Source organism: Phalangium opilio, unplaced genomic scaffold (assembly GCF_054372755.1).
Source record: "Phalangium opilio isolate 3A_F unplaced genomic scaffold, DU_Popi_V2 ptg000048l_1, whole genome shotgun sequence".
Lineage (NCBI taxonomy): Eukaryota > Metazoa > Arthropoda > Arachnida > Opiliones > Phalangiidae > Phalangium > Phalangium opilio.
Genome location: NW_028324170.1, coordinates 2,978,005 through 3,001,190, shown reverse-complemented (window position 1 = coordinate 3,001,190; position 23,186 = coordinate 2,978,005). Strand labels below are relative to the sequence as shown.

At 38.1% G+C, this 23,186-nt stretch overlaps 3 protein-coding genes and 1 long non-coding RNA gene across 4 annotated transcripts in view; 2 read left to right on the top strand and 2 right to left on the bottom strand.

Moving 5' to 3' along the window:
- Positions 1-13,023, bottom strand: part of amon (prohormone processing protease amontillado) — a 43,143-nt gene extending 30,120 nt beyond the window's left edge. The window contains exon 1 of the mRNA XM_089839390.1: positions 12,283-13,023. Within this exon, the coding sequence (XP_089695516.1) occupies positions 12,283-12,480 (198 nt within the window). The 5' untranslated portion in view covers positions 12,481-13,023. The remainder of the gene's footprint in view (positions 1-12,282) is intronic.
- LOC149673710 (uncharacterized) overlaps positions 1-20,286 on the top strand; it is a 49,737-nt gene extending 29,451 nt beyond the window's left edge. The window contains exon 3 of the long non-coding RNA XR_016366907.1: positions 18,112-20,286. This is a non-coding gene — a long non-coding RNA (uncharacterized LOC149673710). The remainder of the gene's footprint in view (positions 1-18,111) is intronic.
- On the top strand, positions 5,872-7,753 carry LOC149673712 (uncharacterized). The gene is made up of 2 exons (XM_089839373.1): positions 5,872-6,668; positions 6,727-7,753. The coding sequence occupies exons 1-2, from the start codon at positions 6,410-6,412 to the stop codon at positions 6,882-6,884; spliced, it is 417 nt and encodes a 138-aa protein (XP_089695499.1). The 5' UTR covers positions 5,872-6,409; the 3' UTR covers positions 6,885-7,753.
- Positions 20,191-23,175, bottom strand: LOC149673709 (uncharacterized). The gene is made up of 3 exons (XM_089839413.1): positions 23,035-23,175; positions 22,142-22,197; positions 20,191-21,858 (listed from the first exon to the last, which is right to left on the bottom strand). The coding sequence occupies exons 2-3, from the start codon at positions 22,167-22,169 to the stop codon at positions 21,188-21,190; spliced, it is 699 nt and encodes a 232-aa protein (XP_089695539.1). The 5' UTR covers positions 22,170-22,197; positions 23,035-23,175; the 3' UTR covers positions 20,191-21,187.
- Between the last annotated feature and the right edge of the window lie 11 nt (positions 23,176-23,186).

Below are 23,186 nucleotides of genomic sequence, written 5' to 3'. Positions count from 1 at the left end.
AGAACTCGCGACCTTAATCGTAAATTTTCCGGAGTTTCTTGTTTTAAATCAATTAACAAATAGCTATAGGGTTCTCTAGTGGCTAGTCTGTACGCCTCCGTAATACGCTTCGGGTTATCTGGACTTATTTGTTGCGCTAAATATCTAATAGAGGCGACATCTCGAGGATTTTTCATTATTATAAAATAGGAAGAGTTTTGAGAAATTATCCGCGATTGGCTACCCTTGGGAAACAGTTGTTGAGTAATAATAATAACCGTATACCCTAAATGATGCGACGTCACGCACACCAAATCGGCAATATGAGCTTGTTTAAATAATTGGCTAGCTAAGTCGTCTAGTATCAAGTAGGAGTCGCGATGAGTTTCCCAGAAATCCGGCTCAGCGGGTGGCAAGCCTTGAATAAATTGAATTCCCGGAATCAATTGTTTCAATTTTTCATAGTTTGGCTGCCAGGCGGCGTAGCAATAAATAACCTTTTTATGCGGTGGGTCAAACATAAGCTGATGATTTTGCAATAAGTTACTTAAAAGAAAACTCTTCCCCGCTTGCGTTGGCCCCACGATTAGAAACTGGGCGGGTGTTTGGAACTTTAAAGAATGCGAGACTGACTCGGTTGGATTCATCTTGATTAATAAACATTTTTATTTTAATTGACAGTTTATATATATATAATCAAAAATACAATTAACCCAAAACCCAAAGACCCTTAATAAACACAAATTAAAAAATATTTAAACAATATAAACGAAACCCTTTTACCCAAAAAAAAAAAAATCCCCTATGAAGTAATTGTTTTTTTAAAAAGTTTCTCTTCTAATTCCAGACAACGCTGGCGGAAGCGTTGCACGTTGAGGAGGTTAAAGTTGACGCGAGACTCGGAGGGTAGTTGGTACACACGCACTACAGAAGAAAACACGACGGATTTATGCGCACGCGCACTTTTTCGTTTCCCGACCGCTCTTTGTTGATGGCTGAGCATGTTTGGATTAGAGGCTCGCAAACATCCTCGCCCTCGCTGGTCGGGAATTCGGGAAACCCCTGACGCAGTGGTTTGTTGTTGCACGGTTTTTTGGAAACCATCGGACACGATGGGCTGTGTTTCCGATGTTCCCTCGATGGATGGTCCGTGCAACGCCACTGGTACAAGGCGATGCCGCAAAAGGCGCAGCGCGTCGTCTGTGTTTCTACATCTGCAAGATAGAAACCGTCTTTGGCCAGGGCTTCGATAGGAACGCAAGATTCCCACAAGCCCTCAAAAGTATGTCTTCGCCTAGCCTCGTAATTCATGCGAGAGAGATGTTGAAGCGGGTGTTGCCTCTTTGAAACCGTAGGGTCGACTGGTTGTCAAATCGGCGTTCAACAATCTCTTATTCGAGGTTTGGCGAAATCTTTTGGTAATTTTAACGGCCTCTAGCTGCAGCTTGTATTTATCCCGTTTAAAATTAAAAGGGACATTGACTGTAACTTCCTTTTCCGGATTCATCGCTACACTTTCAAAGGTTTCAAAGTCAAGTTTTTCAAGATTTTCTCGATTTAACGTCAACCCTTTAATTTTCTTGACTTCTTTTCCTTTGCTAGTGCGAAACGAGTAACTTTTGGCACCGGTACTACAAAAGGAAGTTATATAATCACCGCCGAGTTCGTCCGCCCAGCAACCAATATGATTGCCAGTTGGAATGTCAAACTTTCCCGGTAGATGGCGGTAGATTATCGAGTCGGTGTCACAATACAAGGCTGCGCGGTCTAATTGAAGCAGCATCTTGTTCAATTCGAGTCGCCCGTAGCACGAGACGAAGCTCCCCACAATGGCCGACCCCAGTTTGTAGTCCGAAACGTAATCGCTTTTGGCTTTGTACGATAAGAGAGCGATCGACTCCGTAACTGGCCGTAAGTCGACTAATTCCAGAGTGTAATCGCTCGCGTATCGTATCAATTCGTAATAATTGTTGATAAAGATGCTGCGAATCTTTCCCGTATTCAGAGCCATGCGACCCCAAAGAGAATTTAAATTAATTTTAGCGATATTACGCAGGGAAGGATTTGATTGAATATCCGCCACGGTCAGAGAAAGCTTTTCATTCTTGTTTATATCAGCGATATACGCCTCTTTTTGCAGAGGCGTTTGAGCGTGAGCGGGAAATCCGGAATTCTTCACTTTTAGGGCGATAAAATCAGTCATGTACTGGGCAAAGAAATATTCCGTTTTTGGATAATGGTACACTTCGAATATATCGAGGAGTTTATAACCATGTTCCATAGCGGCATAGACTTCAACCGTTGGCCAGACTGATTCGAAAGCCCTTTCGTTGACAGTGTGATCGCAGATTTCCGCTCGCAATTCTAGACACGTGCGACAGAGGGCGTAGGCTAATTTACCACCGCTGCGGAAGGGAATTAAGGGGATGTGGAGATCTTGAGGGGGAAGCAGACGACAACTCATAACGCCAAAATACCACCCTGGCGATTTGTCAAAATCTCTGCTATAGATTATGGGGTGGCCGCTAGGGTACGGACAATCGCGACAAACTTTCGGGTACAAAGAAATAATATCCTTGTAGAAAATTTTCTCCTCACCTTGCACGTGGCAGTTAAGAACAAAATTTTCCGTTCGTCCCCCATAGAGAGCGCTACGGGCTGATATTTGAGGTCGAAAAGTTAAACTTTTGCAGAAAGCCTTTGCTTCGGCGTTTTCTTTTAAAAGCTTAGCAAATTGACACTCAAAGATCGAGGTATATTCATACCCGACCATCTTCTCTTTAATAAACAGCTCTCTATCTAGGGTCCGCTCGTACAGAAATCTGTTGCTGGCTTTGAGTTGGGTATTGTAGGCATTGAGTTTTTGGCATGGACAACCGTGAAAGTAGCAACCGTGGAAATCGTAGATTTTGGGAGGAGTTTCGCTATAGCCGTCGACTAAATAGCGACCCACGCGGTACTCGCCCCCGTAGCTTAAAGCAGTGCGCAATTTTATATTTTCAGTTTTCTCCACCCAAGCGAGATATTTTAAGCTAATTTGACTGTGATTAAATTTTGCGTTATAGCCGTTAGAAGGAACAATACCCATGCTGTAAGGTTTATAGTAATTGTTAAGATAAATAGTGGTTAGAGCACCCGCCAAAGTAATATTTTTTAAGCAAAAAGGGTCTAATTTGGTTAGATCTACGTAAATTTTTCTAAAAGCTTCGACGCCTTGTCTTAGGACTTTGACGTCTTGAATGCAATATTTAATAAGCTCCTCTTTGATGTTGTAAATAGATCCTTCCATTGACGCGTACCAAGCTTGAAAATCTCGATAATCATTGGCTTTCATTTGAGCTACGTTAAAGTACGAAGCTTCAGGGATGACACCAATGTAATTAAGATTTTCTTCGGTATGAAAATCAAATGGAAAGAATCCTTTCGCCACATCGCCGAGGCTAAACATGCTGGTGAAATTACGCAGAGGTTGACTAATGTAATTAAAGCTATCGAGGAATCTAATTTGCGGTCCCTCGAGATGAATCATGAGAATTTTACTACCGTCAAAAATAACGGCAGGGGTGACGTGTCTATGGACTAAAGCGTTAAGAATTAAGAAGTTATCAAAAGCTTTCGCGTAATGAGCTACGACTTGAGTGTTAGTAAAGCGCGGTTGGTACGTTTTACGTTTCTGTCCAGTCAAAACTACCTGCTCGACACTAAATAAATAATTTAAAAATTGCTCGACGCAATTAGCGCCGTAAAAAATTTTAGTTTCAAAGCCAGCTTCAGTCTCTACGTCGCAAACTAGTAAAATGGGGACGTGGATATTATTTCTAAGAATAGTCTCAATGTCGTAATAAATAAACCGCGAGGCTTTCATTTTGGTTTCCAAAGGCATAACAAAATGTTCACCTGGCGGATGGACTATTTTACACTGAGAGCATTCGGGATTGCAGTCGTGATCGTCACCCATCAGTCGCCCACATTCTAAACATCGTTTTTGGCTCGCGCAGGTGCCATTAAGTAAATGAGTTTCGTAGCAGGGGCCCGGGAAAAAGTAGCGGTGGCATTCGTCGCAACGTTTTAAAACATCCTCGTTGGTTAAATGAAAAGCTTCTCCTTGACACCGAAAACATATATAGGGTTTTGTATCCTCGGGGCATTTATGCTCTTTTAACAATTCGTATTTGTAAAAAGATTTTAAGCATAAATCGCAAGAGATACAACCCCCCATCATGCCGTGCCAAGTTTTCGCGGGGTGGATATGGTCGCCAATTTTTAATAAATAGATAAATTTAGGAGCTTGGGGGCCTTTGAAAAATATGGTAAAATTATTCGCAGCATCAATTATCACGATTCGATAATGGGGAGCTAAATAATTTTGAAATTTTTGAATATCTTCTAGAGTAACAAAACCTTCGGGGACTCCCGCTTTTCTGTGCAAGATTTTTGCAATATTACCCACAAGGGTGCTATCGCGTTTCAGTTTTTTGAAATTGTTCTGGTTAAAGGGCGGACCTTGCTTATTTTGTTGATAAAAATTGCGATCGGCCAGCTCTTTACCCAAAACTAAGCTCCGAGCAAAACAAAGGTTATCATTATTCTCCATAAAAATAAATTGGTTATTTTGTTTAACGAAATAATCCAAATTAACCAAAGTTCTATTTTTTATGGATTTATAATAAGTCCCTATATTTGCATCGAGGTTTAGAAAAATTATATCAAACTGAAAATCTTCGCCATTAAAGACAAAGTCCCGACTAGATTGCGTTACTCTATAGATGGTGCGCATAATTCGCTTACTGGTGAATTTGTCAATTTTTATAAATTTAATATTAACGGGGGTCGTCAATCCGGGGGAGCTTAAAACAAATCGAACCCGATTATACCCGGGATTCTCGGTTACTAATTTGCGTATAACTTCGTCGAGAATTTTTCGAAAAATTCGAAAAAAATCTCGCGTTGGAATGTCTTCCAGATTTTTGAAAGCTATACGCAAATCGATTTGTTTACAATGCCACTTGCGACTCGTTTTGTCAATCTGTCGCTCAATTGTGTAGTACCGGTTTACCTGTGCGTGTTCCTCTCCGCCACTACCCTCCGAGTCACTCCCGCTGCTGCCGCTGCTCGAACTCATTTTTTGAATCTCTATCAGAAATAAAAAAAAATTGGAACAAAATTTTTGGTTTGTAAATTTATTGTTAATAAGATACTTACTTTGCTTGGCGGCTGCTGAGCGGCTTCTGCGTCGTTCTTCACGTCGTCCACCAAGCGATGGAAAGCGTTTAGAAGTTTGACGGCGTCTTTGTTTTTAGCGTCAACGACTCTTTTTAGCCGCTTATGTCTACACTCCCACAGTTTGTCCGCCTGGGCGTCTTTTATGTCTTTAAATTTATATATACTGATATCTATGTAGAAATCCCCTTTTCGCGGGGGGATTTTAGTTTCAAAATATTGCCCGTCGCTTCTCAAGCGATAGGACCCCTCAACCCCGTTGACGCCGACAACGTGTTTCTGCAACACGTCCTGGACAAACTCCTCGTCGTCAGAATCGAGGAGGATCTCAACGGGGTCGGGTTTTACAAATTGACTCAGCGTTCGTTGACCGTTGCTGGATCCTTGTCGATTATTAGGAGAAGAAGGTGGAGATTCAAACATAGATTGAGACTCTTGGTACTTGTTCATGGCTGGATCGATTGTGAGAATCCAATACCCATGCTCAAGCTTTTATACCCAAAATCTCAGGGCCATTTTTTTTAGAATACAGGCTTAGACATGGTTTTTTTTATTAAGAATTTAAAAAATATAATTATGTCTGATACGCTATTTTTAATTTGACCTAAAAAACATTTTTTTATTGTGGAGTTGGTACTAAAGATTATAGAAGACATTAGGATATCTATCTATATAAAAAATAACCTCTCTAGTTTAATATTAATATACATTTATTTAGATTTAAATCATGCCAAAAAAACAATTTCCGTCCCTCCCAAAGTAATTAGTTTTAACCTTCACTAATAAATTGTTTTTCTTATATAAAGCGATCTCGTGAGAATTATTCAAATTATTCGAAACACGCCTAAACAAGTTTTTGCATACGAATAATATTTGTCCCCTTAGGCATTTATCAAAGTAACTTCTTTTTAACCTTCGCTAAAGGGTTTTTTTTTATATAACACGATCTCGTTTGAATTATTTAAAACACACCTAGACAACTTTTTTGCATACGAAAAAAAACTTAGACCTCGGAGAGATTTTGTAATTTTATACCTATATATCTAATTAACTTTTTGGCTATTTATTAAATTTTAAAAATCTTGAAAGTATTGGCTAGACACTATTAGATTTGACCTCGCTAATTTTGTATATAAGCCCCGTGTTTCAAAATGAAAGTTATCAGTTGTTTAACTTCTGTTTCTGAAACACCAGTCCCAAAAACTTTAAGATGTCTTTCTCTACCGCTCCTCGTTTGCCCTGCCTGCCCGTGATTAAAATCCATCCGGCAGCGCTTACTCCCCGTCGCGCCACCCCCCAGTCGGCCGGACTGGACTTATATTGTCCAGTGGATACCGTAATCGACCCTCACGGTATCAAAATCGTGTCGACTGGGTTAGGCGTGATGCTGCCCGAGAACAGCTACGGCCGCCTTGTTGGCCGTAGCAGCTTAACGGCCCAAGGGCTGTTTGTCGCCGAGGGGACGATAGGTATGTTTATTAGTTATTTTATAATGCTTAAAAGTATAATAATTCTTAACAATAATAGACGCCGACTATCGGGGACCCATAAAAGTCGTCATAGCCAACGTCGGGGACACCGCCTACAATATTCGGCGGGGCAATAGGCTTGCCCAATTGATAGTGACCCCGGTTATATTGCTAAGACCGGTGGAAACGGCTGTAAATATTTTCAAGTTTTTTTAATTTAGGTTTCAGCACGTAACACATTTTTATGTTGTTTCTAGACTTTGACCCCGACGTCACGCGGCAGTGGGGGGTTTGGGTCGACCGGTGTTTAATCTTTTTAAATGGTGGTGGGTTTTTCATATAAATATTTGTTATTGTATATATTATATTGTTTGTTATTAAAAAATCTTTATTTCTATATTTGTTATTCTTGTCAGACTTATAATTATAGGCTTATTTTCTAACTCCACCTTAATTAGCCTATCCAATGATATTATCTCTTTACTTACGCTCCGCCTAATGTGACAAATAGGATCCAATTAAAACTGCCTCTTAACTCTCTAGTATGTTACATATAGCATGTACTAGCAATTTAAATATCATTTGTTATCATAGCCCTCGCAATATGTTGTGCCTCATTTTCTTTTTTGTTTACGGGTTAATAGTCAACGTTTTGTTAACTCTTTACGAAATTGAACGGCGAAGCAGAAAACAATTAGAAAATAAACCCAAACGTCCCTCCGCCGATTGCACTTCCGAGTCAAATAACGATACAGGGTCAACGTGAAAAAATGAACTCTTTAAAACATGTTTGTTTATCCTTGCTGGTTGTTGATTATTTTGTAATATATATTCTGTATTTATTTATCACCCATATCTGTACATCTTATAAAAAGTAAATATTTGATGTCTTAAAATCTGTGTTTTTATTAACTTTAGGCTTACAGAAAGCTGGAGTGGTTAAAGGGCAACACCCAATGTTAGCAAGCCAGGGAATGACGTCAAGGTTGACTATAGGTTTAGTTTTGGTTTAAGTTAAGAAGATGATGTCATGGGGGTTGAAACTAACAGCTCGGGCTAGTCCAGACTTGTCTGAAAAGTTTTGGTTTGAGTCTGGTGGATGAGGAGAGGGCGGCCATCTTGGGGTGGCGGCCATCTTGGATCCGTGGCTATCTGTATAGTCCCTACTACTCTATTAGTCTTAATAATACTAATCCAAATAGGCTTGCTTCGATTCAGCCCTCCCATAGGGTTTCCTAGCCGGTTATTCTAGGAGATTGAGTGAAACCCTTCTCATTATGAGAAATCGAGCCAGACTATATACGAAATCAACTTGCCTACGAAGTTTTTGGCAGATGTAGATGAGTTATTTAGACGCTGTTAATTAAAATCCCAGCCTTAGTTAGTACGCTATAGTTGCAATTGAAATGTGTTTGTTCTCTTAGAAAAGGCGGGAAAAATTGGCGGGAAACGATTTTAACTCGTAAGGAAGGAAACCGTTATACTCGCTTTTTAAAAATTCTACTTTTACGGAAAAGCTTTTAAAACTTTTGCGTTGGAGTTTACGGAACATTAGGGCGGATGACTACGCGAGGTTAAGTTTCGTAAGAAATAAAATAGTGTCGGTCAAGTTCGTATGGGGGAGGGGATGAAGGAGGGCCGTTTTCCCATTCTTATTTAATTCGAAAGCTTTTAGCTTTAAGACCTTTTCCCAAAGTTAAAATTTATATTGTTAGGCACGCAATAGGCGGGAATATTTACTTATTCCAAGCCTCGGTCTAAAAATAGGCTTAAGGGACGTTAGAATATTTTATATTCTATAAGCTAAAAGTGGTTGAAATATAATTTAAATCCCTGGGGTTGGATTAGACTTACATTTTAGAGACATTATTATTCGTTTGTAATTTATTCTAGTTAATTTATTTACATAAGGTTCGGAAAAAAATCAAATGGAATTATTAGTTTAAAAAATTGGACTGATAAAGTAGTATAATTAAAATCCAAGGCTTTTTCTAAGCCTCGGATAGGCTTAACGTGAACTTTTAATCAAAGAACGCGGGAATGTAATGAAAAAGGTCGCGCTGTCGGGGACCCGCCTCTACCTCATCTAGAATGGAATTAAAACGACGAAGAGAAGATCCAAGCTGCAGCTGAGCTCCAAAAGAAAAACCCTTATTTAAACAAAACCCGTATAGTGAGACTTAGGCTTAATACCTTTATAAAATGACAGTTTGAATGTAGAAGGAAAAAAACAGACCTTCCGCACCCTTTATATTATTATTCAAATTCACGTACCTCGCAAGCTGTCACGCGCTTTGATGCATCAGGAAAATTATAAATTGGCGGGAAATATGTATTATAAAAAAAAATAGACATTTCGCGCCCTTTTTCATTAAATTCACGCGACTCGCGAGCTGTCTGTCACGAGCTTGATGTATCAGAATAATTATAATTTAGCGGGAAATACCTATATGATAAAAAAAATAAAAGATATCTTTGGCGGGAAATAGGTATAGAAAATAAATAGAAATAGAGACCGGAAAGGTCGATACGTTTTTCCCGCCCTGGTTTGAGAAGCGAACCTATGAAATTACAGGAAAATATATATATACGAGATTGAGTTTTTATTCATTTCCATTAGGGAGCGATATACCGGTATCTTTTCCCTATTCGGTGACTGTATATAGATGACAGATCTGCCAAGCGGAAAAATAGAAGGGATAGGTTTTTTTATCGGTGTATGCCTAGGATTACATTTCCATCTTTATATTATTTTTTTTCTCTCTCTCTTTCTCTCTTCTTTCATCCGGACATATCCTTCGCTAAGGGATTGGTCCTGGTCTTACCATCGCATCGCATCTCGTCCAATCAGGGCACGCGTTATAAAAAGACACCCATGCATGGAATGAATGGTTGGTTTAATTAATCTCTAAGAATAATTGTAAATGTACGAGAAAATGGAGCGCGATTGTAATGTGAGACTTACGAAACCTCTATGATGTACTTATGCTACTTGAAAGACCACCACAAAAATGAAAAAAAAAAAAATGTCAAATCAAATTTTCGCCAGCAAACAAAATTTGACAACACACTTTTTTATTTCTCTCCTACGAGTTTGAAGAATCTTTTCTTCAAACTGCCGAAGAAAAAAAAAGGGGGATATTGGACCTTTATTAACATAACATTTGAATATCCCGGCATGCATTTCCGTGACGTATATTGATTTATAGGCGAAACTTCCCAACGAAAATTTAAAAACTGTGCGCGCTGGAAAGAAATCCATTTCCGAATAAACCCTCCCTTTTAAAATATATTCTATTTTTTTGTTAAGAAATACATCACGTGAAGTTAATAATGAAAGCTTATAAACTTCTATTGACGGTCTTTTAATAATATAAGCCCCTGTTAAATTTATGGAGAGAAAGGGTTTGAACATTATATTGCTTATTTACTACAGTTGCGTTTGCTGTAGCCCTAAGTATTAAATATGGTTAATTGGAAAAGAGGGGGGGGGAGAGAAATAGGGCTGTAACATACTCGAAGGACTTCGCAGTATCTATTATAGAAGCAGAGTTATGAGTCTCCAAATTAAGTATGGTACGAAACATATGGAGAGAATGTTTATGAGGTATTAAGTATCGTTGGAAAGTGGAGAAATAAGGCTATTACATATTTAAAAGATTTCCTTCTGTATCTTATCAAGAAGGGATATCTAGTTTATTAGGGAGAAGGCATTGCTTAAGTATTGGCGCGCCATAGTCCCAGTCCCCCTTTCAAAATACAAGGGGGGACGTAAAAGGAGGCCGCTGGGCTATTTCGCCTTTCCTCAGTGAGTCGGAAAATACGTAATTTTCGTCATTCGCGTCGCGCTGACGTGAGTTTTCAAGAACCAATGAGATGCTGGTTGTAATTTAGAGGTGGGGTTTAACTCCGGACCTACGTTTGGACTGGAGATAAAGCTGGAAATGTGGCGAATTTATAAATTCTCCCTAATAAACTAGATATCACTTCTTTATCTTATTTAGAACCAGAGTTCTGAGACTCCAAAATGATCTGTTAATACTTAAGATCGGGTTAAGAATTAAACTTATACGCCATTTTATATTTAGAAGTCATAATAATTAACTCTGGTAATACTTGAGAACGCTATAGCGGTACTTATTCTCTTTCAAAACAATGATAAATACTTGGGGGATCTTATATGTAATAACCAGAGTCGCGTTGTTACGGAGATTTTTAAACGTTAAGGACGTTACTTTCTCTAATATTCATCCTCCCTCGGAGTTTATGAGCGATCCGGCTATTTGGTATAAAATTTCCCTGGAGATTTTAGACGCTTTGTTATAAATTGTTGCGACAAGGCAACTAAGCAATTTTACGGCTTCTCTACCGCTCATAGATCCAATCAGCGACGTCTCTCTCGCTCTCTCTCTAGAATGTCGTCCGGAATCGCTAATGTTACGATCGCAGGAGACTTTTTTTAGAAAAGCGTAATTCCGGATGTAGCTAAAAATTTAGATTCTAGTGTAAAGAGCTTTCCCATGTACCCGCCAATCAACGAACTCGCGCCCCCACCCGTAGAAATAAGTGTATACCAACCAAGGTAGTCCAAAAAGATAGCGGGACTTATTGGGTATACGTCGTAACTTTCGGTTAAATGAAAAGAAAAAGGCAAATCTTTTTAGAAATGTGATAACCCAACTCGTTCTCATGATACTAAAAAATTAGTTATTTATTATTATGTATAAAATTAGTTATAAATTAATGAAGGGGACGAGATGACCTTTGACTCGAAAATAAAAAGAAATGGTTTGACCTGAACTCTGGTTTTGGGATTCGATAATTCAGACAGAATAATGTAGAGAGAAAATATCATTTTACAGCTTAATAACCTAATTCATCTTCTATTTTATTACTGCCTTAATAAAAAAAACGTAATTTTTTGTGACCTAAACCACAAATTGGGAATGATATAAGGTAATTAAATAATATACAGCGGGAAATTTTATTAGGATTCTATATCCCAATTCGTTCTGCATTGAAAAAAAAAAAAAAACTACAAGAATTCTAAACAAACCAGATGTGAGCACCGGTGTACTGCGGGCTAATGATTTACAGGGGCCATAGGATTAACACGAAGGGGTTTCAGCCTAGATGTTGGCTTTGTGCGCGGCAGAAAAACAGTTTCTAGTTTTACAGGGGCAGAGGAAAAAATTCATAAAATTCGAAAATGGTTTTATATATTTTTAGTGTCACTAAAACTAATTAATATTATTCTCCCGGCCTCGTTTAAGTAAGCACGGAGCCCCTATCCTTAAAATGGCGGGAAGTTATATTAATAAAGTCCTAATTCTCCGCTACCACGCGATGGATACTTTACCAGCAGTTAACGTGATTTTTAATTCGACCTCAATACCGTTAAACGTATACACCTGCCATTAAGCGAAAACCCCAAAAATTACCGTTGTATTTTTTTGATATAGGTCTACAAAAATTGATATAAAGATTGATTTAAAGATTAAATAATTTAATTATTAATTAAGTAGACATTCCAAAGAGTAATTAAGCCGCGTTTCAAGCCACGAATTAAAACGGATACTTGGTGAAATAAATGATTAAATGAAATTAATCTTACCGGTCCTAAATTGACGAAACCATTTCTATTGGCAACTTGATCGGCGACTTGTTTACCATGATCGCCGTTCAACTTGACGTAAAATGAATTAGTGAATACTTCGGGGTAATTAGAAGCTCCGGATGCGGTGATACTTTTCAAGGAAACTAAGCAGACGAGAGTCGTTAGGGCCATCTCCCAACGTAGCAGACGGACCATCGTGTTTGTTTGTTTGTATCGTAAATAATGTCTTAAATTACTTTGGGAATACAATTAAGCAAAGGCTTAAGGTATCGTTTCGAATTTTCGTTTACGGTAAGAGACAATATTGCGCGAAAAGTGGGCGTTTTATGATAGTAACGAAACTGAAAACGGGGGTCGTCTAGTAAGAATTTGATTCGATTTAAGTCTTGATTTAATTTTAATTACTTAACTTAACAGCGTCATGTTTCGAAATGATTATTTGCCCGTCCTGACCGCTCGCGAGCGGTTGACTGTACTTGCAGTTTTGCTCTTTGCCAAAGGCATGAAAGGAAGAATAGAGAGTTTGGCTCGCGCCGCGCGCCACTCTTTTCTCGCCTTTCCCCTTTATCGATTACCCGCACGATTCCATAGCGCCGGGCTACTTTGACGTAGACAATGACGTCATAAAGGCCCTCGATTTCCACCTCCGATAAACATTTTTCCCTGGTCTTCCCGTCATCTAGTCTCGGACCTTCCCTGACTATTTTCTATGATTTTCCCTGATCTTTTTAGTCCAAAAATTGACCGTCAATCATTGTTAACGAGTCAACTCATAATTTGGAAATTGTTTTGAAATCATATGAACGTTGCAATATTCTTAAACCCAAGAAATATTAAACACTCTTATCTTTGCTAAAATCCTTGAAACTTCCCGATATTTACGACCCTTTTAAAAATTCCCCAAGATCATATCACGTGTCCTTTGGCAATCCTGTTACTTGTAAATTTCTCGTTAGTATTCCTAGTTTGTACTTACAGAGTAATTGTATTTTGGCGGAAAAGAAATAATCAAAGACAGATGCCGACCAGAGTAAAAGTACAGTTAGTGTCGTGTCAGATCTCTCCGGACTGTGCTCGTCTAAGGAATACTTGAATTTCATTAAGGGACTGTCCATAAATTTATAATTAATCGTAACTCGAGAAACGAGCGATTCTTGATTACTCCCCCGACTAAAGATATTAAAAGATTAAATTGAACGGAAAGAAGAACCGATCAGCGAATTGAGTGTTTAAATATTTAAGGAACGCGAGAAATTTATGGATGTCGCCTGAAACTACTTACTCGGGGAAACACGTAAACCAATATTAAATTATTTCTCGGTGTATCTCGAATCCTCTCTGTCTCTCAGGAGGAAAAAACCCCCGCCTTTTCTACGGATCTTACTCCAAGATAACTACGTGAAATAAGAAACCTCAAATCTTGCCTATTTCTAATAATTGTAAAAACCCTCCCAGTTACGTCGTAAAGTGGCTTACTTATTGCTATTACGTTACTTAGGATATTATTAAATAGACTATTTTGATTAACAAAATTTTGAAGCGCGTTTATGGCTAACAAATCATCTTGATACGCATAGTTATAATATTCTCCGCAAGTTCGGTAATCCCAACAGCTGTTACTCTTATCGCTGAAGTCCAAGAACCCAATTTAAAACTGAGAACGTATCTCGAGTTTTGAGTCACTTCGTACTTTCGCAGTGGACTCGTAGAGGCGGGGTCTATATCAAGGTTATTTTCCCTCAAATGAGATGCCTGAATTTCGTGGCGTTATCAGTGCACTGGGCATCGGTGTTTCCGATAAATCTATCTGAAGAGTCGTTCCACGCTCTCAGTCACGTGAGATTGCCCAATCACTACTCCGGGAAATTTTAACACTACTATTTATAAATTTAGTTCTTGACACGCCCCCCCCCCCCCTACATAACACAGTGTACATCACTTTAAAGGCTTGTAAATATCAGGAAAAGTTCTCGGATCGTATATATGTTCTTTGTAAAGTTAATTCTATTTAGATTAGCAAGGTTTCCGATTTATGGTCGTCGACGTTAAATTTTCCCCAACCACAACGTGACGTAAATCTGCCCTTGAAAATAAGATTAACTTAAGTCTAGCCTTAAATAAAAAAAAAGCTTTGATTTTTACAGAAAAAATCGACAGAATCCTTTAAGGGGTGGATTTTCTCATAGAAAACGGGTTTATACGTTATTTGTCAAAACAGCGTCATCAGCACCTGTTATATGAGTTCTTGTCGAAGGCTGAGCCCCTGGCTTTTTGAACAAGTTTGTAGAGGTATTTTTCGCCTTAGGCTAGCAATTTTTTGGGATATAAGGAGTCTCTCCTAGAGCCCTAGTCCTACACGGAGGCAGACCATGGTTGGTCAACTTTTGTCCATCCATTTATTACACAAGAGGAAAGATGACCTACTGGACGATCGATATGAAGGGAGGGGGGAATAGAGGGGCTCTGAGAGGCTCGTCACCAAAATTAACACAATATTTAATCCTTTAAGACTTGGTATTGATACCAATTTATTCTAAATAAGCTTTAGCGTGTCAATGTTATTAAATTTAAGAAAGAAAATATTTAAAATCATCGAGAATGGGATGAACTTTGACCTGAAATATCCGTAAGATACAGATGGAATTGGTAATATCGAAATCCGACTTGGTCACGTTTCAGAGCCATTTAAATGTCCTTTATTATGCCTAAAACTGCCGTTGAAAAATGACCTTTGACCCAACTACGAAACGACTCAGTGTTAAACACCTCGGAAAATACGGTTAGGAGGTTTATAGGTCGAACTTCCAAGGGAGCCAGTTTCTTTTGCTATATTATTGGTTGGTGTAACCCCGGACTAAGAAAATGGATGTAAATGGGTCCCCTTGACTTTTGTTGTGGTCGTAGGTTAAGTTGAATTATTTTTATTTCTTTTGGGATTGGAATAATTTACGAGCTTATAGGTTTTTAAAAGAGAGCTCCAATCTTTTCGCTACATCGGATATTAATGTAAAGGGAATATGAACGGTATTATTAACTGTTTTTTAGGCTTAATGGACGCCCCCAAGATTCTGATTAGGCTTAACGAACCTTGGTAAGACTTCTCCATCTTACCATCAAGGAGGTATGGTAATATGATGTAAAAAATAGGGCAACAGATTAGCGTAAGTTTATAAGATATGTCTCATAAGTATGACGCTGCTTACACTTTGTAATGGTAGAGACCTACTGAGAGCTAGTTCGAGAACGACGCGAGAACTGACTATTGCTGTCCATCGTCCTATTTAGTGTGTACTAAGCCTGAGACAGCGCCTCACCAGGCGTCGCCTTACGAGAATCTATGACCTACCTACGTCACTTCATGACAAGCTCCAGTTTGTAACCAGTGACAAACTTATGGAACATATCTTATGAACTTATGCTTTAGGCTTAACGAAGCTAGAACTGCTGAGTGCTACGATTTCCTATAACGAAACTCTTTAAGAGAGAAGTTAGTATAACTTCTTTAAGTGACCCTTATATAAATAATACCGAAATTTACGATACCAAAGTTTTCTTATTTGAAATTCAAATACTTATTCTCTTGGGATAAAAACCCTTCGTTGAATTTAGAAGATGATAATAATGGTAAGAAAATCCATTAGGTTTTATTGAAAAAAAAAAGGTAGTAAGTCGTTACTCTTAACCACGGAAAAATACGTGATTATTACAGTTACGTTGCCATGGTTACGGGCGCGTGAACGATACTCGAGATTTGCTTTAAAAAATGCGGAAATTACATAATGGTGTTCCGCCTTTACTATAGCTTTGGGATATACCGAATAAATTTTCAAAACCCCCAACCTCATTAAAACTGAAGAACTGAAGTAATTATAGAAATAATAAGTGACCTTTAAGAAAGGTTTAACAAGTGGTTCGTGCTTAAGAAAATAAATTTGATAAAAAAAGAAGCAACGTAACGCTTGTTAAAATTTCTTACAAAATTGATTTCTTATTTTTTTTCTTCTTTTCTTGATGTCATCACATCTTTCCTCCTCTAGTTTCTTGTTCTCTCTCTTTCAAATGAGATCCTATTTTTGGATTATTATTTTTTTTTTTTTGGGTTTAGAAATTTCGTGAAATTGAATTCGTTAGAAGTGTTTTTCTTTTTAACTTTGGATTTATTCCATGCAGGATAAATGACATTTTTCCTTTTTGTCGTTCGTTGAATATCAAATTCAAAGAGCTTATTTGATTTTCAAAATTTATTTATTTTTTAAAGCGAGGAAGATTAAAATTTAAACGATAGTGCCTACCATACGATACTTTGTTTACGCCAGAATTTTGAATAAATTATATTGTCTCTCATTTCGGTATTATACAGGGTGTTTCTAAAACGTATGTCAGAAATTAAGGGGATGTTCAATGTGCTATTTTGAGTTGAAAATGTTATTTCTATCTCCATTTTGCCGTTTCAAGTTAAAATTGGAATATTTTTTACAGATGAACTCATAATTTTAATTTTGAAACTGAAAGACAATGATTTCTAATTTAATTAAGGGGTCATCCCTAAAACACTGAAAACGTAATTTGAAAACGGTGACCAGGATTGCAAAATATCGTAGAACATTTTCGACTCTAAAGCGCCCAAAGAACATCCGCCTTAATAGACCTTTTCGAGGCAAAAAGGGGATAGGCAACCCTCAGTATAGTCACTATAGTGAAGTACAAGGGGGTTGATACATTGCCATCTGTCTCTGCGCACTCTAATGCTACATGTAAAAGACTACAGCGCAGGCGCCAAAAAGCTACAACGAAATGGTCTATTTCTGACAGCATTTTCATAAACACCCTGTATAAGGTAGTTAGCTACACGTACGCGTAACAAGGATGGTTTAGTCTACCCTAGCGATCGAAAAACGTGAACGTGAAACGTCGATTGCTTTAAACATAGGGTATTTCAAGTTTGAATGGCGCTAGAAAATTAATACCTTTCAAATAATCCTATCTTTCCAATTAGGCTTAACGAATACATATTAAATTTATTTGATGAAACTTTTGGGATACGTGTTACGCGTTATTAGGTTGTGAGTGATATACTTAGCTCCGAGGTGTAATCTAAGCCTAACTCGAGTTCCCATTCTCATTTAAATGCAAAAACGTTTCACGGCTTGGGGAGAAATTTCGAATTCGAAACCAAGTAATACAACGAGAAAAAGAAAAGTTTTAGTTTGAAAATTGCTTTAAAAGGGGGCCCCGAACCTCCTCGGGGGATTTGAGAAAACGGAATTTGGGGGAGTTTTCCCCTTCTCCGCATCCTTCGCTCTCGCGCCTCTTTGGATGGGATTGAATAACTCGATATGCGCTCAGGGTACGTGTTTCTGAAGTGAAGATGCTCTCGAGGTTTGCCGGCCAAAGAGAAAAATAACATTAACATACTCGAGCCTCTACTTCTCGAGCGACTGCCAATGACGCTATCTAGTGTCACGTGACGTTTTATAGATTTTTTCCGTCCGTGATTTTGATGGTAATTGACCCAATTTTCAAGTTGACCGTATTATGAAACGCGAAACTTTAATGGATTTTTTAATTAATTTACTGCATTTCTGATACAAATTTTATCATTAATATTGATTAAAACGGAGTTAACCCAAATGAAACCTTAAGTTTAATTTTTTAAGTTTTAAATTTCAAAACTAGGTTTAATTTGTTCCGTGCAACTTTTTAAACTTCAGTTTTAAGCGGGTATCAAATTTAACTAAGCCTACGTCAAATTATGGAACCTAAGCCAATCTTTCGCATTTATTTAAAGCCTAAAATGAAAACCTTTTTCGTTCATTCAATAAATAGGTTGGCCTAAAGGATTTAACGGAATAAAGTTTTGAGTCATCAACGCAGCCATAAGGACATTATCTCTCTCCTTGATGTCCTTATGACGCAGCTCATATCCTTTTCATAGTAAAGGACAAGGTAAGCCAACATTTCGAATGCTTTTATTTATTTACAACTTGTTTTGATAACACAAGAATGAAACGCAATACTTTTATGGGTAAATATTTTCTCTTTATTATTTCTCCAAACAAGTACACACCAACCGCGACTTTTAACTTACCGTACCACGTGTTTTCCAGCGACCTTGATACTGTTATCTTGACTGAATCGCAAGGAAACCACCTTTAATGGAAGATAAATTATATATATTATCATTTACGACGCCCCACCAAAACAATCCGGCCCAGAAATAAAAATCAATTTGCTTCCCCTCGGTCTTTTGTTTCAAAGCAGTCTTTGTAAACCATTTCGATGCAAAAAAAAGGGGTAGGCAACATAGAAGGCGGGTGGGGGGGGGGGAGTACGAACCCTGGCCGTCTCCTCGCACTCTCTAGACAAAAACGCCCACACAGCGCATGCGCCAAAAACCGAGACGGAAGGTAAAAGTTTCACCCCCTTGTCTTTCCCTCTCGATTACATCGAAGTGGTCTATTGGACAACCTAACCCTCAATCTTACGGGTTAGTTTAGGTCGCGTTCTAACCACGGGTATAATTTATCTAGGTTTAAAGCCCCTCCTATTTTGTCACCGTCGGTACAAGATATTGGGGCAATTTGACACAATACCGTTTTCATATCTAACATAGGTTAGAATAGGCAGAAGGTACCAATTCTAACCGTATTTACTGTCGAACTAAGCGTTGGTTTTTAAACTTAATTATTATCTTTCACGTAGCTGTTCAGGTTTCGTACTAAATTTTCATATTGATAATCCCTGACCATTTCGAGGTGTTTATCAATGCCCACTTGGTCATGCTCGGCCCATATTTAGCATTGCTTAAAGGACAGTTATAGTTTCATAGACCAAACCCCAAACGCTAGATTTATCAAGTTTCGTAGGAACCCTGCTACTTAGTTATACCACCCTCAAAACACGAGCAAATTTAGCGGTCATAAGAAATATGGCACGAACTTATGGAATGATGTTGGGCATGTTTAAAGGGTTCATCCAACCTTTCGGGTTTTATTTTTAGTTGAAGCAACTTCCTAAAGTTTGCATGAACCCTGATGAAGTAGGGTTTTCTGTGGCTTAAAATTGTACTTATCAATTTGGGATATTTAATATACCATGCAAGTATGTTTTTGGGAAATAGACGTGAAGGTTTTAAGCAGATTTTAAGGTGGAAGTCTTAAAGAGGCAAAATCATATGATCGAGTTTTGAAGTTATCGCGGTAGAAGGGTCTGCTTTGGTACTTCTATTATATGGAGAGATCAAAGTAATGGATAATAACAGAGTGCGGGGAAAAGTACATTTGAAAATGAGTAGAATAATAATATTGTAAAAAACGTTTTGGTTTAACCGTTTTTAGCGACTGGCTCGAAGATCGTCGGTTCGGGTTGGTAACGAAGTGTGGTAGCGTGGCGTTTTAGTTCAGTAGTCGGTCACCGTGTCGAGTAGTGCGTGCGCTTTTCCAGTTTTGGTTGAAGCGTGGGCTGTTCAAAGAATGGTAGTTAATGCATTGAATGGTAGACAAAAAAATGCCATTTCAAATTGGTTTTTAAACTTTCTCTCTCTAGAACTGTAGTAGGCGATGTTTTAGTCGATATTAATTCTTTCTGGTCTACACTATCATTAAACATAGCCTCAACCTCAAAATAGTGTAACTCTTCATAAAATTAGCGAAAACTAATTATTCCACTCTCTTTAACGGTAGCCTAAAACTTGCGTATTCTGAGCTAAACTAACCTGAACTATAAACAAATTTTCAAACTAAACAAATACAAATAATTTTGTCGAGACGTTGATAATTTTTTTTGGACCACTAAGTATTTTAAGATTTTTATTCGTCACAAAGTATGAAGGGTTTTTGTTGAAGTTTTTTTTTCTTTTTTTGAAAAATGAAAAACGTGATGAATATTATTTATACACATGGTGAATTGATTTTTCTATATTTTTTCTTTACTTTTTTTTCTTCTAAAGCACGGAGATTAATTATTAATAAATTCCATTTTTCGACATCTCACAGAAAAAAACGAATGAAATATAATGAAGACAATGTTTAAACGTTTGTAGTTGAACTTTTTCTCGATATGAAATTAAAAAAAAAAAGTATTTGTAAAGCTGACAGTTGCGAGGTTGCTTTTAGACATTAGCGATATCTTTTTATATTTTTTTTTGGCATCTCTTATTTTAATATTTGTCAGTTCGCAGCCATTGAAACTAAAATGTTTGAAGGGAGAGAGAGAGAGTAAACATTCAGAGGCGAAGTTAATATTTTTAAACGATCCTCTAATTACAATTTTCATTCATTTAAAAAAAAAAAACCAGGGTGATTTCATATTTCTCCCAGAATAATAATATACGTCAGAATTGCATGAACTACCATTCCAGTTTATACGGTAATATTGTTTTTCTTTTTTTTTTAACGTGCGATTGAGAATTGGTAAGACGATATTCGAGCCAGTCTTTTGCTAAGTGTTTAGGGGTATTTTATTGTAGAAGTAGCTTTACGCAAGGGATAAAAACGTGAGAGCGAAATAGGCCCAGTTTGAAGGGTTTATTTTTTGTGAGAGGTATCTTTGGTCTCACACGTAATGTTTGCGACTGGATTTCGTCGTTGAGGGTGGAGAGAGATTTTAGACTGATCGAGAAGTTCATGCAATGATCTGATGACAAGATCATCGTTTTTTAAATATATTTTTAAACACAAAAACCGCGCGTTAAGTTAATTATTTAACTTAATGATGTAGGAGATGACACGCATTTTTTTTTTTCGTTTATAAAAGAATGCAAGTTATCTTTCGTTTGATAAGTCAAAAAATTGATGTTAAAAACGGGTTTCCTTTTTTTTTTAGTTAAGAATATTATTTTGGCTAAAACGTTTTTGCGTGTTATTATCTTACGTTGTCCATTATTCGAAGGGGTTGTTTGTTTTTAATATCTGGAGGAAATGCCAGTAGGCGATCGACTGCGGTAGCTGGGCATGGAGCTCTTGTTGTAGTCGAAAGATCCTCCTCCCATGTTGTCGTAGCCACCTGAACGATCGCTCGAAAAGTCTCGGGAGTTGCCTTCAAAACGGCCACCACCCCCGCGGGAACCGCTACCCATACCGCCTCGTCTTCCCCAACTGCCGCCCGAGCCGCCTCCGCTGCCAGAATCGTAGCTACTGCCATAACGGGGTCTGTCTCCCCCATAACCTCCCCCGCCGCGACTTCCTCTAAAACCTCCTCCTCCTCCGCTACCGCCTCGACCTCCTCGGCTAAAACCTCGACCGCCTCTAGGTCCTCCTCTATCACTACGGAATCCACCACCCCGGTCACCGCGACCTCCTCTGCCTCCCCGACCCCCTCCTCTAGGGCGGCGTTCGCGGGACACTTCAACGCGTAATCTGGCCCCGTTAATCGTCACGCCATTCATTTCTTTCACGGCTTCGTTGGCGTCGTCTGTATTGCAGAATTCGACGAAGGCGAAGCCCGGAGGGTTCTGCGCCACCCATATATTGTTGAGTTTGCCATATTTGCTAAACTCTCTATCCAAATCTTCTTTTCCAAGGTGATCGCCAAGTCCGCCAACAAAAATGCGGGTGCTTTTCATACGATCTCCATCTATAAAGGCATACTCATCAGGTTAACGCTACCTAGCGTCCAACTCAAAAACACTCTTCAAGTTAGCTAGGGGTCCACATTAAGAGCTATTAAATAACCTATTGCCATTTGTAAATGGCTTTTAACATATCTAACGAGGTTTGTCTACAAAGAGTTTAATCTATCTATTCACGGACAAGTCTAAGGTAGACAAATATAATCTCAAGTTGTGCCTTTATTTCTGGGGGTTTTCTAACTAATAGAAGAATAGTAGAAGTGTTGAACTATTTAAATACAAACGTACAATCTCCGTCATCCGAATGATTACTCATGGTTTTAACTGTAGTAGATTTGGGTTACCTATAAGAAGAAATACGAAGAAAACGACTAAGCGCAAAACTTGATTTTCAGAAATTGTCAAATTCTGCTTTCATTTATAAATCAATAATACGTAATATATGTAGCAATAATGCAAAGGTCATGCGCAGGTTTTTTTTCTCAGTACAGATTACACCACTTTTGACCCTTCTAAGTGGAACATGGGAAACAAAATTCTTGGAACTCATCCCAAGATAAAAAAACTTTATTTTTTATACGAGATAAGGAGGTTGAGTGTCACTTTGCTTGCATTAAAGTTAATACGAACAGAGCTTAATGCGGGAGAGGATGACTAGGGCCAAGGTGGGGGGGGGGATAAGAGGGCATCTCCGTAAAAATTGCGCCCGCCATCTTGTCTATTTGCCACCATCTTTGTTTGATGTCAAAATTACTTTTCATTTATTTCGTAAGGCCTAGCAGTAAGTTTAATATCGAGGATTTTCGGGGTAGTACCTTTCAAAGTTTATTGGGTGTAATTATATTTAGCATTTGGCGAGAAATTTAACCTTGAAAAAGGATTTGTTGTTTATCAAAACAATGAAAATATGAGATTGAAGTTGCGTTAAAGCGTTGATTCGCGGGTTAATTAAGCGCAAATTAAATAGATAAACATAGTAAAACAAAAAGATCTAAAAACGCAAAAGTTAGGCTTAAAAACCAACGCCCTTCGCCGGTTCTTTGTCTATAACGCGTAGAAGGCCGCCATTGAAATAAAAAGACCGATTTTTCAAGCCGGAAAAAAAAAAATCCCTTAAATTTCCATCCAAATTAGTTTAATTATAACACCGATAAATATATTAACATGCGTTAAACACTCACAGCTTATTTTCCAGTGATTTCTCTAACGAGATGTCGATTGTTTTCGTACTTTGTTTAAACTTGAGGGTAGCCGGAAATTCCACAACCGCTCAAACTCGCGCTTCGGTAAGAAAAGAGCGAAGAATGGCGGTAAAATTCGGTGGGAATGGAAC